The following is a 14,124-nucleotide window of genomic DNA, read 5'->3' as shown; positions in this document are numbered from 1 at the left end:
GTGGAGGCTGTACGTGCTGTGTCCTGTGCATGATGTGGTTGTGGAACTTGCCATTCTTCTGACAGAAGATGCTGTATGTGGGCATGGGGGGACAAAAATGGTGGGAGTGTCAGTTGTGGGGAGTGAGAAATGTCCCTATTTTCATCTGAGGAATGCTGGACGGTATGCAGTGGCTATTGAACATCAATATGAAGGTGTTGGGAACAGTCATTTGGAGTTCTGGAGTGAAGTGTCTTCCATATGTTGAAGATACCCAACTCTAGAAACTCCGTAACACAAACTCTGGATTGGTGCCTGGATGCCATGGTGCATAACAGCCTATAAACTGAGCTTGACCCATGAAAAACTAGAGGCTTATGACTAAGTGATTTCTGGGTCTTGGAGATAGGTCAATTGCTTGGCAGCCTGGACACAGGGGTTCATGCACTGGTAACCTAAAGACTTGACATTGGCAGTATGCAGTGGGGCTGTCTTTGTATCAGGTCCAGAAGCTGCAGCTATTGCAGAACACAACAGCCAGAGTGCTCATAGCAGCAGACTACTGGCCACATGTCACTCTGTTGCTGAGAAATTGGCACTGGTTGCCAATTTGCTGCCAGGTAACATTCAAGGTGCTTATGTCTATTTCCACAGATTCCTGAGCAATGTGAGCCCAAAGGGCCTCGAGGAGTGTGCAAACCCTTATGCTACACCTCAAGCAGGGATGGGGCAATTTGATGGGGCAATTCTTGCAGCTCCCTACACATCTGAGGTTTAGTCAGCCTTCAATTCACAGGAAGCCATTAGTGCAACAGGACAGAGAAAAGCTGTTATTCCTTTCTTATAACACTAGAATTTGTGGGCAGCCAATGGCAGTGAATGCCAGAAGATTTGAGAAAGATGGAAGAAAGGAGGGCCACCAGGTGGCGCGTTGGAAGATGGCCGACAATAACATCTCTCTGACCCACACGAGGTAATTTAGGGGCTGCTATGGGAAGTAGGCAGCCTTCCCTTCCCCCAGGATGTGGTGGGACCCTGTCTTGCCAGCGGTGTTCACAATGCACCCCCTGATCCGAGAGATGGGGGTGCTGAACACTTGGCACGAGCCCTCAGTGAAGTCAGCTCTTCCTGACGCCGATTCCAATTAGCGTGTGCTGGTTGCTTCAGCTCAGAATTATAATTGGAAACAGATGATTGGAAATGAGGCTGAAGCACATTTATCAAGCAAAGCTCGACGCTAAGGCTGCTGAGTAATGGATCTCTGCAACCGGGAGCGACGGACGGATAAGTAAATCTTTTGATGTGTCACCACCAAGAGACTGTATGTTTGGAACAAAGGGGGGTGGGTGGAGGGAAAACCCTTTTTTCTTCTTTATATGATGTGATAAAAATAACCCTTCACCCCAGAAAGAAACAAGATCATTGCATTTGTTAAGAATCATAAGCAGGATTTTAAGAACTGTGTGGGAATGTGGAATACAAAAGGAGAGAAATTGGTGAACGGTGAGGACAGGCTGCCGGAGAAAGAAAGATGGGGGAGGAGAATCAGGAATGTTGGAAAGAGAAGGAGTGACGGAATTGAAAGTTTGACCTGACAGAGCCCCCTGATCTATTTGATTTATTTGGCTAGCCTGGAAAAATAAAGGACAAACCGAAGATTAATTTTGTTTACGGAAGTGTCAAACAGAGGTTGTCCTGGGCTGATATAGCTTCTGAAGAGAACCCACACAGAGATGCCAGCTTTCAGCCTGCTTGTGAGAATCATCAGAGATCGCAAAGAAAGGAATGTACGACTACAACAAGATGGGAAAAAAAGTAATAAAGGACTATCCGGATTGAACTGGATAGAACTGATTAATTAATGCAGTAAAATAAGTGATGTCTGGACTTATCCGGAATTTTGGACTCATGCGGAGCTTGATATATGGGTATCTTCAAAAATTTAAAATTTGGCTGTATAATTCGGAACCAATGTGATTTGAATAATGTGATGTGATTGGCCTGTTAATATTTTTTTTTTTTTTAAAAAGAGAAAGATGGAAGAAAGTACAGTGGTTACGAATGGGATCTTTTCCGGAGGCCTGGCCATATCCCAAAATCTTCATAACCTGAGGCCCCCTTTCTGCACATGTGTGCGGTGCTGTGGAGCACTTCTGCTGAAGAAACATGGTTTCACAATTTCTTTCTAAAATCACCAAGCTGTTCATTTGTCTGAGTAAGGGAAGCCAAAGGAGAGAGAAAAACGGGAAACTATGGCGGCCTTGAGTAATCTATACCAGGAGTGGGGAATCACTGGCCTGGGGGCCAAATGCAGCCACTGCATGCCCCTCCACAGGGCCTATGGGGGGGGGAGGTAGTACATCCCTGTTTGGGATCACAAGGGGGACATCAGAAAATGTTTGCATATATTGTGTGAAGACTAGCATTTATATTTTGACTACATAAAATGCCACGGGGCCTCTTCCTCCCTCTGCTTCCTCTTCTGTCAACATGCCGCTGCTTTCTTGACCCCATGGAAATAGAGAATTGGTGCTGAAGTCCTGGTGAAAGGTAGCGTGACTGGGCTCTTAATTAATTGTGGCGTGACGTGGCTAATTGCTTTACGATCCCAATTAGCCCCTGCTTACAGCGTTCTTGGTCCGGCACGTTTCCCCCTCAGCTGCGCCGATCTGCTTCCGTTCGCCACTAGTGCAGAGTAAAACACAGCGGAAAACTGTTGCTTCTCTTTCATTTAGATCCATGCAAACACACCAAGCATTAGTGTGTTTATTTATCAGTCCTTTATTGCAGTAGTAAAATAACAAAACGACATCTCTCAGACAGACACTCCCGGACTTCTAGCACTCATGGCTATGGCTGCCATCTCTCTCGAAGACAAAAAGACAACAAGGAAAAACTCCTCCCACCTTCCAAATCACACGTCAGAATGGACAGACGTCACACAGAACTCCTTAACCCTATGAGTTCTGAAAACCATAACATAATGCATATATTTGCATATATTGTGTGAAGACTAGCATTTATATTTTGACTACATAAAATGCCACGGGGCCTCTTCCTCCCTCTGCTTCCTCTTCTGTCAATATGCCGCTGCTTTCTTGACCCCATGGAAATAGAGAATTGGTGCTGAAGTCCTGGTGAAAGGTAGCGTGACTGGGCATGGTGAGAGGTGAATGAGAAGGCGGACTTTCCTTGCCTCTCCTGTGAACTATGTGCTCTGCTCTATGAGGGGACTGCCACCTGCCTGTGAAGTGTGGGATATTTACCATGCAGCAAAACCAACAATGCCTGTTTGCTAGATAGGCAATGACCGCTCCCCACTTAAAACGGGGGGCGCCTTTTGCGTGGACGCGTGCAGCCCTGGATCTGGAGTGGCCCCATCAGCATAGGCTTTGCCTTCCCTCAGGTGGGATACCTGGAGGTCCCCGCCTACCCCAGCGAGTTGTCCAATCCCACCTGGGGGAAGTGTTGCCAGGGAAACCAGGCCAGGTAAGGGGAGGGATTACCTGCCCACACAATAGAGGGTGGATCTTAATTGTTAATCCTCACTTGGCTCCAGAGCTTCTCCCACCCTACCCACCCTCAGTTAATGTCTTCTTTTGCAGGTTAACTTTTCTTCATAGGTTTTGCAGGTTAACCTGTCTCCACAGGTATGCGGGCGCTGCTACGATAAGGTCGCTGTTAAAGGGCCGGAAAGGAATTTCCCTGCATTGGCAGGTTTCGCCTTTCCCGTAGCAAAACGTCACAACTTTGGCGGTATCAGGCCTTGGGCGGAATCCTTTAGTCCATCTTCCTCTTTGCGGCGGCGATACCAGGGTTCCCCGTTAAAGGGGTTTTTGAAGGGAGGCTTTGGCCGTACGCCGAAAGGTCGTCATTGCTCTCCCCTGCGGCGGCATAACGGGGGCGGCTATCTCTGCTTGAACATATGTTCTCCAGAGCCGGCCCATCCCCCCCCACACACACTGGATAACCCTGATGCTCCCTAGGTCCCCGGCTGGGGACTAGGGAGGGAGAACGCCCAATGCCTGAGCCAAGGTCTACCCACATTTGAAATTTAATAAAGTTGTGGCCAATTTAATCCCATAGCACGTTGTCTAGAGTCGTTATTCCACATGACGGGGGGACCACTCGGGATCTGGGGACTCCGCCTGTCCACGCAAATGAGAGGAGCTGAAGCCCTCTGAGTATTTTCCTGTATGGTTCCTAGAAGGAACTCTGAATGACACTCCCACTGTGCCCCGTTTGTTGAGGGTGTGGGCACTTCCTCTTCCTTTTTGCTCTCTCATCATCATTCTTCCAGCAATGTAGAACCATTTGCTTGTCTGAGCTCCAAAGCTCATACTCCACCATCAGCTTGACCAAAGTATCTCTTTGTAACTGGGTCACCATTTTAAGCCTCTGGACAAAGCTGCTGTATCTGTTACTCTTCAACAAGTATTCTGAATGAGTATATGTTATCTTTACCTTTTGCAAGCAAGAATCTGTGTGATTGTTTTAAGGGGGGGGGAGGAAAGACTTTTTAAGCAGCAAGGGGATACACTCTGCTGAACTTACAAACATGAGGAAGGGAGGATAATATCTAATAAATACAACTTTTCCGAGCATCAATGCACATCTCTACTTGCAGGGCAGCAGGTGATGGCATGATGTGATGTCATACCATCATGTTGTGCTTGTGGGGGGGCACCCACATACTGGGGCTCAGGTTGGTGCCTCTGGTCACAGGTGTCTCCTGCTCCTCCTCCTGCAACAGGCTACTCCCCCCCCAAAAAAAACCCAAACCCCAGGAGGGACATGAAAAGAGTAGAGGTGAGATCAGCTGTACCCCGTCTCAGTCATGGAAAAAGCCCTGGAGAGGAGACTTAGGCAGATGCGAGGTGTTTGTTAATCTTTCGCCTTGGCAACTGATTTCATGGAGTAAAACCCACAGGAAATGAGCTGTTGTATTCATTAGGCCTGACACTCTGTGAAAATTGTGTTTTTACTAAGAAAGAGTTAACTCAAACTTTTGTGGAACCAGGAGAAACCCGAGTCCCCCTAAAAAATGGAGGCAAAGCTTGCTGGCTCTCTTTAACTGTGAGGCCGAATTGTCTGCCTCAACATTCAGTCTGAGCTGTTACATGACTAAAATGTGTCCCAGTATAGGACTGTCATTGATTAATCTCCCCCAGGAATTTCAAAACGACACTTTAAATGTATCTGAATTTGTAGAAGAGGGACAGGCCACACCAAACTTTAAAGTAAATACCTTAGAGTATTTACATGGTTTTGCAGAAGAAAATATGCTGTACTCATTGATTGATTCTTAAAGAAATTCCTGAAGTATTAGCTTTGGTGGGGGTTGTGCAGCACATCTGCTGTTGCACTCCCCATTTTACCTCTAGTGGCGAAATGGGATAGACCACTCTTGACAGCAAGGCAGCCCAAAGTCTGCCATTCTTCTCTGGTAGGGACTTTATCTTCCTTTCATTTCTTTTTTCTCCCCATTTTACCTTAAGTGGAGAAATGGGATGCACCACCCAAAGTCGACTAATTATTGATTCAAATAGGTAGGACCTGAAAGTCATCCCTGCCCGCTGCCAAAGCTATCTGCCATCTCCAAGCACTATTATTTTCCCCAACAAATGTTCCTTTTGGTAAAATGATACAACATACATGATTTGCCATATATATTTATTTTGGACATGATTCAATGACCTCATTTGCGCATGAAAGTCAAATACAACCTTTCTTTGAGGAGGAGCTTCTAGACTTCTAGAAAGAAAACCTGGGAGTCCTCAGGCTGAGACCACCCCTTCTTCAACCCCTAGGCGAAACGGTGGTGTCTTCTGTGGCATCATCGCCCATTGCTTCAGTGCACTCTGTTTGAATGATCTCAAATCCCAATGATCCAATATCAGTCTCTTGCAACCCATCAAGGTAGTCACACAAACTAGCTGTTGCACAGCCTCGGACAGCGCCCAGAATGCTGCTTCCCCCTGTTGGGAAAAACACACACACACATTTTTGGAATCCAAATCCCACTCTCTCAAACAGAAGGGTGGGCAACTTTTCTCAGACCGAGCCTTTTTCCAGTCTGGGTGACCTTCTGGGAGGTCCACATGCCAATGGAAACATATGTAAAATTCACCTTTACACGGCAGGCTATTTTCTAGATACATTCAAACCCCCCTCTCTGTTCTCCCTCCCGGTAACCAAGATTCAGGGGCAACAATCCAGCCAGGCCAAAGCATACAGGTAGGGTATGAAGTGAGGCTTCTGAGGGGCATGGCCTAGGGAATGGAAGTGTGGCTAAGGAGGATCCCAAAGGCCAGAGAGAGAGAGTCCTAGAGGGATGCCTTTGGCCCCTGGCCATGTGGGTCTCCATCCTACCCCTCCCCCCCAATTTAAAATGCAAATTTAAAGATGTATTTTTATTTAACAAAATCATACGAGACTCACCGAATTCCATGCTAGCCCCAAGGTAGAAGCATTGATCCTCATCATTTCTGCAGCTGACCGTCTTATTGCTCTCACACTCATCTGAAAAGATGTTGATGCAACTCGGGCACCTCAGCCCATTGGGCTCCCTTGTCTCAGTCTCAGGCACTGGAAAACAATCACCACACCAACATTGCAATTAGTCAATGTATTTCTTTTGCAGATGCAAACCACAACTTGTTGTATGTGAGGGGTGGGAATTGTACTGCTTCCAAGATGGATGCCTACTACCTTCCAGCACTTCTGCAAGTGGAGTGCTTCAGCCATGCTCCATTCATCCAGGGATACATTAAGGCATGGTGCAAGAGATTTCTGACTGGGGCCACATTCACAGCAAACATTTCAAGCACAGGGATATCACTTTAAGTAAATGGGCTTAGCACTGAGCACCACTGGGGGGCATTCTGAGAGACAAAATGGTAGCCATGGATGCACACAAATGATGATAAAATTCTACAAGATGGCCCTCTTCCTTAGAGTGGGAAAGAGAAAGAAAGCTCTTAGTAGTTTTATCCTTAAAAATCACTTCTGGGAAAACATGTGATTAGTTTTGGTAAAATAATGATTTCACCTAAGAAAAAATGCCAGCTAATAAGAGCTATTGTGTGGGGTTTGTTTGCTAATCCATAGCTCTGTGAGGGGAATAGGGGTTTTCCAATTAACCCTCAGCACCCCTAAGAAACTACCACTCCCAGAATTCTTTGTCCTAGTGTTGTTATAGCGTTTACAATAAAAGCTTACACTAGGGTGTTGGGAATGCTAAGGTGAACCACAAAATGGTGCCTCCTCCCACCAAGGAAGGAGGGGTGAGTGAAGATCTACATCAGGAACAAGGGAATGTGAACATGTACATCAGGAACAAGGGTGTGAGGAGACCAGAGGTCAAATCTGTACTTGAGCCACGTCACTTGCTGTGTGACCTGGGGCCAGACACTGCCCCTTAGCCTGACTTATTTTACACGGGTGTTTGAGGCTAAAATGGTGAGCAGGAGAGCCAGACACGACACCTTAAGCTCTTTGAAGGAAAGGGTAGGGTTGTAAATATCAGAAGCTGCTGCAGGAGAGGGACTGTGAGTAACATCATGTGAGGAATGTTTCTAGGACTAAGGTAGAACTGGTAAGCTTCCTTGTAATATTTGCTCATGAATGCTGCATGCTGTTCAAGTAATCTTGTTATTGATATATGGATTTTGGTTTTGTTCTATCTGCAGTCTTTCTTTTACTATGCTATGTTGTTTAATAATACAAATATCCTCTTAGAAAGCACTGTTCTGTTGGCGAAGACAGGAGCCCATGTTGCAGATGTTTGTAGAAGGCCTGGCCAATCCAGAGGTATCATACTGCCTTCTCACTCGCTGGATCATCACCTTGTCATGGTGAGTGGGTTTGCACGCTATCAAAAATGATCTTGTGAAGCTCCTGTCAGAAGTCTCTAACAGTAATAATGAATGACTTTCAACCCCCCAAATAAAGCTCAAATAAATCGTCTTTCCTAGTGTCACCCTCAGGCACCTCCTGGAGCGACTGGCTGCCACCACTCCTCCTTGTCTAGCCAGTCCCTGACATCAGGATACTGCCCAAAACTTGTTTGTCTTTCTTTGACCTCTCTCATTACTTGAGTTTTACGGGACCAGCTTTCCTGATGATGATACTTACATTCAGGACGTCCGCTGTTGCACATATCTGTATTGCAGCAGGTTGACTTGCTGTGGAGGTACAGTGCTGAGCTTATGGAGACACTGGCATAGTTTTCCTCACACAACTCTGTATCGATGCAGGACTTGAGAACCACTCTTGACCCCAAAAGTGCTATAAAAGAAAGAATTGGAATAGGAAACAACTAGACCTGGAGATAGGGCTGGTCCACCCATGAGGCAAGGGTTGATGATCACCTTATGTGGCAGCATCCAGAGGGGCAGGGGATCTGACCACCAAGAAAAGCATTGCCTGATGCTGCTGCCTTTGAAGCTGTGGTTTGATCCTTGGAGGCAAGATCTGCCACCTCCTCGTCAGTTCCTCTCCCCCAGCTGAGCCACCCCATGTCCCTGTTGTTCGTGACAGGGACCTTGGAGCTCCTTCCTTTTTCTATTTTAATATAATGTTTATTAAAATTTATTTTTTCGTTTATAACTACCAAATAAAATTTCTACATCACATATATGTTTGCTCAAATTGAGCATTGACTTCCTCCCGTCCCCCTCCCTGACCTATGCATTCACTTTTATTTTGCATTTCAAAATCACCCTATTTACTTTATCTCCATACTTAAAAGACTTACTTCTAATATTTATAAACAGGTATCAAATCATAACCTAAAAAATATTTTAAATCAATCCTGCAAATGTTTTAAAATGTTTGCAATGTCTATTCTTATTTTGTACAAATCTACTCCAGTCCTTTTCAAACAGTTCATCTCGCTGGTTTCAGATTTCCCCCATCACAAGTTTAAAAGGTAAAAGGACCCCTGACGATTAGGTCCAGTCGTGACAGACTCTGGAGTTGCGACGCTCATCTCGCTTTATTGGCCGAGGGTGCCGGCTTACAGCTTCCGGGTCATGTTCCAGCGGACTAAGCCACTTCTGGCGAACCAGAGCAGTGCACAGAAATGCCATTTACGTTGACGCCAGACCTATTTACCTTGACCTATTTATCTACTTGTACTTTGACGTGCTTTCGAACTGCTAGGTTGGCAGGAGCAGGGACCGAGCAACGGGAGCTCACCTCGTCGCAGGGATTTGAACCTCTGACATTCTGATCAGCAAGTCCTAGGCTCTGTGGTTTAAATAAAAGCGCCACCCGCATCAAATACCACCTCGGAGCTCCTTTCTGAGGCTCCCTCTGCCTCGCTTGTGCCCTTGGAGGCACACTGCCTCTTTCCTTGTGGGGTGGTCATTCGCAAAGCGCAGGCTGCAAAGCCACCCTACTTGTGCCTTGCAGGGCTGCCTGCAGTGCCTGGCTGCCTTTGATTGGCAGAGTGGGCTCTGTCTTTCCTCCTGTGCTGAAAAAGGCACCAGGTGGTAGCCAAGGCTGTCTCTGGCCAGAGCCTGCACTCCACCCAGGCTCTTGTAGCTGGGGAGAAGGAGCACTTTAACTGAGCCCCTGCCCCACTACTGGCTCATTTGGGGTTTCCGCAAAATTGCTTGGCTGAGGCGAGGGCAGCGGTGTGCTCTTAACCCAAGCAGTTTAAGGAGGGAGGGAGGGAGGAATAATCTTTATAAGCCTCGTTATGCAGCTTCTTTGTCCCACTTCCGGTATGAGAGACAGACCACGATGGTGATTTCACTTAGCAATATATCTTTCATGAAACTGCCACCCCTCCTGAGTCCCTCTGCCTCCAGCTCCAGGCTGCAGCTTGTTTAGTTTTTCCTCAGTGTGCTGGGTGCTGGAGGCAGAGGGACTCAGAATAGGCAGGGTTTCCCCCACCAATTTACTGCTGAGTGAAGCTGTCATCACGGTCTGCCCCTCATACCGGTCCTGGGGCGATATATCAATAAATTGCCCAGGCCGAATCTTCAGTCACCCTTTCTTCCGGGTCTGCGGGGTGGGGAACATTTCATGGTTTGCCTCAGGTATCCAATTGTCTTGAGCAGGCCCTGCTTGGAGCAGAAAGAGATTTCTCCAGTTTTATTTATTTATTTGTTGAATGTGAGTCAGGAATGGAGAACCTTTGGCTGTCCATAGGTTTCTACCACCCTTCTCCTTATCGAATGGGACCAGTTCAGGAGGTTTCATGGGAAGGAATTCATCAATGAAATAAGTTTTGTGGCTGCCCAGGTAACTGGACAGGGTGGATTAAAATCAATTATTATTTTTTTAAAAAATCAAAATAATCAGATTTTAAAATTTAAATCAGAATTTTTAAAATTTAAATTGGACTTTTAAAATTTAAATTGTATTTTTTTAAAAAAAATGCTTTTGGTGGAAAAATCTTTCTAAAGATAGTTTTCTATTTAAGTTACATTATAGTTCAAAGGCTATCCTCATCAGGAAATAAGGATTTGTTTTAAGTTTTTCATGTGCGCTATAACTCCCTCCAATGTATTTCTTTAAAAAATATTTAACCACAATAGTTAACAAACATGGATACATATGCTATAATGTTATTGTTTTAGTTAAATAAATTGTTTAAATTGTTATTAATTAAATGATTATTTTTCACTTCCAATAAAGTACAGCAGAAAAATTGTCCAAATATAAACAGTTAATTTATTAAACCTCACGAAAATTTCATAATTATCTGTCAATGTATTTCTAATAGTATAACCAAATCAGCAATTTTTGATATAACTGTAAAAACTACTCTGAAAATTTATTATTCGAAAAAGGAAACCTTCATCTCGTTGTAAATATTAAGATTATACCAGCAAGAATGAGTCTTTCCGTAAAAATAAATAAATTAAATGAAGTCTTACTGACTAATAATTTAAATCATGATTGAAATCAAATCCACCCTGTAACTGGACCAATGAGAGTCGGTGCTGGAGCTCATAAAGGGAGCATGTACCACAGGCAATTAGGAAGGGGCAATAGGTCAGCCCGGTTCAGGGAAGTTTTTAACGTGTGATATTTTAGTGTATTTTTGGTTTCTATGGAAGCCGCCCAGAGTGGCTGGGGAAACCCAGCCAGATGGGCGGTGTACAAATAATAAATTATTATTATTATGTCAGTGTCAGTTTCTCTTGGTTTCTTATTTTAAGTTCATATCTCCACATTTTCATATCAGTTGCCAACTCCCCCCACCCCCCATCAACATTTAGTGTGAATGTAATTTTTACTCTTAGGCCCTATCTGCAGGGTCATACTGATTTAAGTAGTCAGGTAGTCATGATTTCCCCCTTGAGGGGGGGGGGGCAGGATGTTTGTTGACTATAATGGCTGTGAATCCTGGCAAACTAGCTCTCTCCCTTGCAGGTCATTTTTCACTTGGCCTGGGAGATGGGAACCTGACAGACTGACTCCAACTACAAAAGCTGCTGTACGTTATTGTATGCAAACTTTACCCTAGTGTGTGCATTTGTCTATTGATTACATGGCTGGACAACTGGATTGCAAAAATGGGAGAAGGGCAGATTCTGAAGAATGGCTTTGTTTTGCTCTGCCAATTGAGTAAATGCACCTTTAAATATGAACTGACTTGAATTTCTTCCCTGCTCCTACAGGCAATGCAGAACCTAGAACACTACTTTATGAAAAGTCATGTTCCATGGCTTGTGGCTAAGATATGGTCTTAGAAAGTGAGTCAGGGGGTTTACGTTTTGGTGATCAAAGAGGATGGAAGTTCTTCTCACTTACACAGTTTGCCTTCTCCACTGGCAGACAAGCAGGACTGGTCACTGGAATCGTCACACTCCTCAGTGGTGGCATTTCTGCAATATTTTCCTTGACCGAAACAAGACTCACATATCAGAGATGCCACTGCAGACAGGGGGGAAATGGATTTGGAAAACATTAGTAACTGTGTAGGAGGAATAGGTCTGTGTCAAGGTACATGAACACAACACTTTCTGCTCCAAACTTCATCTTACAAGAGGTAGCAAAGGCCATTGACTTGGATAGCTTCAAAAGCGGACTAGATAAATACATGGTTACCATCCTCAAGTGATATATTTTTTCTGCAACATTGGAGGCACTATTCATCTGAATACTAGTTTCTGGAAACCACAGAAAGGGAGCTGTTGCACTCAGATCTTACTTAGGGGCTTCCCATAGGACCCATGGCAAGAACAAAAGGTTAGAATAGATGGACCATTGTTCAGCTACATAATGCTTTCTATATATATTCCCTCTGTAGTTCTTAAATTCTGAATGGGGGTGGGCCTTGCATAGACCAGAGAATGACTGTCCAAGATGACTCCTGCAGGTTGAGTAGAGAAGGTGTGGGAAAACCTTTAACCCTTCCGAAGTTGTTGTACTACAACTCCCATCAACACCAGCAAACATGACAGACTCTGGTAAGCACATCTGGTACCCCTGGCATCTGACTCCACTCAGAGATTCGGGTGGTGTGTAACATCAGGAAACATATTGTTTGCATGGGGGGCCAGGTTATTCCCTTCCAAAATATGAGAAGAATAGTGCCTATACATTGTCTCCTATCATAAATTTCTACAAATGCAAGAAACTTACTCTTTGCTTTAAATATGAGCCAGGATTCTGGTTTATTGAAGAGTGAACTACTGCCTTTCTTGTTCCCCCAATGTACTTGGGGACGCCACATCTCTCTGTACACATTTGGTTAAATAAAAATTGAATATTGGCAACAACCCCCCCCCCCCCGCTTCATTCCTTCCTGGAATCATGATGAACAGCACAGCAGCTGTGGTTCTGCTCACCTGGAGGAAGCAGGGCCAAGAGGAGGCAGGAGATCAGGAGTGTCTTCATCATTCTAGAGAGCTGAAGAGGCAGGAAGGAGTTTGAGAACAGCACTGGGCCAAGCAAGGAACTGATGCATGACAAGGCTTAGTTGGAGGAATTTATAGAGGATTGCAAGGAGTACTTTGCCAGCACCCAGGAACAATGGATTCAGGACAGTGTCATAAATTGCTAGAATTCTAATTATGCTATACCATAATATAAAGCACAGTGTTGAAAACCAATTAAATCTCTTCCCCCTTCCAAGGACACGTCCCTCCTAATCTGTTCCAGTCTCAATTTCTCAACCCTGGATGTGGGGAAACGGGTCCCATCAGGTTACAGCACTGAAATTGGATTAGGCTTCTGGAAGCCAAGGCAGTATCCCTGACAGTATGAACTTTTTTGAAAGGGGGACAAATGTCTGTCCACAGTTTCCTTTGTGGTACAGTAATAAAATGCACAGTGACCTGGATCCCCTCACTCCCATTAAATGCACTTGTTTGGGGTAAGGAATTGGTCCACTTGCTTTTTAAAATAAGTTTGAGAGTTAAGAGAGTCCCATGGACTGCAAAAAGATCAAGCCTCTCCATTCTGAAGAAATCAGCCCTGAGTGCTCACTGGAAGGACAGATTCTGAAGCTGAGGCTCTGATACTTTGGCCACCTCATGAGAAGAGAAGACTCCCTCTAATAGACCCTCATGCTGGGATAGACTGAGGGCAGGAGAAGGGTACGACAGAAGACGAGATTGTTGGACAGTGTTCTCGAAGCCATTAACATGAATTTGACCAAACTGTGGGAGGCAGTGGGTGACAGGAGTGCCTGGGGTGCTCTGGTCCAGGGGGTCACGAAGAGTCGGACACGACTAAACGACTAAACAACAACAGAGTTAAGAGCAGGTGGGGGTGGGGTTGCAGGTCTGTGTCCAGAGGAGATTGCAGATTTAAGGGACTATCTTTTACTGGATATACACAAGCACAGCTCCACGTCCTTTGCTTTGGTTTCTCTTGTGATGCTAATGAAACTCAAAGACATTGTGAATGATGTGGATTTGGCATTTGGACAATGAGAGATGGAGAGTGGCAGCACCACAGATGTCCTGGGAGAGTTTTCTTGGTGCAATGTTAGTACAGTGGTACCTCGGGTTACTGATGCTTCAGGTCACTGGCTCTGCTAACTCAGAAATAGTACCTCGGGTTAAGAACTTTGCTTCAGGATGAGAACAAAAATCAGTTGGCAGTGGCTCGGTGGAAGCGGGAGTCCCCATTAGCTAAAGTGGTACCTCAGGTGAAGAACAGTTTCAGGTTAAGAAC

The 14,124-nt window shown here is 45.1% G+C and overlaps 1 protein-coding gene across 1 annotated transcript; it reads right to left on the bottom strand.

The window, feature by feature from the left end:
- Positions 1-4,182: 4,182 nt before the first annotated feature.
- Positions 4,183-12,979, bottom strand: LOC309347215 (phospholipase A2 inhibitor NAI-like; the record flags this gene model as incomplete). The annotated part of the gene is made up of 5 exons (XM_081871555.1): positions 12,792-12,979; positions 11,752-11,874; positions 8,116-8,268; positions 6,421-6,567; positions 4,183-4,418 (listed from the first exon to the last, which is right to left on the bottom strand). Exons 1-5 carry the CDS (start codon positions 12,841-12,843, stop codon positions 4,183-4,185), a joined length of 711 nt encoding a protein of 236 aa, XP_081727681.1. The 5' UTR covers positions 12,844-12,979.
- Positions 12,980-14,124: the final 1,145 nt, after the last annotated feature.

Source organism: Podarcis erhardii (assembly GCF_964252035.2).
Source record: "Podarcis erhardii genome assembly, chromosome: 7".
In the NCBI taxonomy this organism is placed as follows: Eukaryota; Metazoa; Chordata; class Lepidosauria; order Squamata; family Lacertidae; genus Podarcis; species Podarcis erhardii.
Note: the sequence above shows the minus strand (reverse complement) of the source record. Positions and strands in the feature narration are given on the sequence as shown.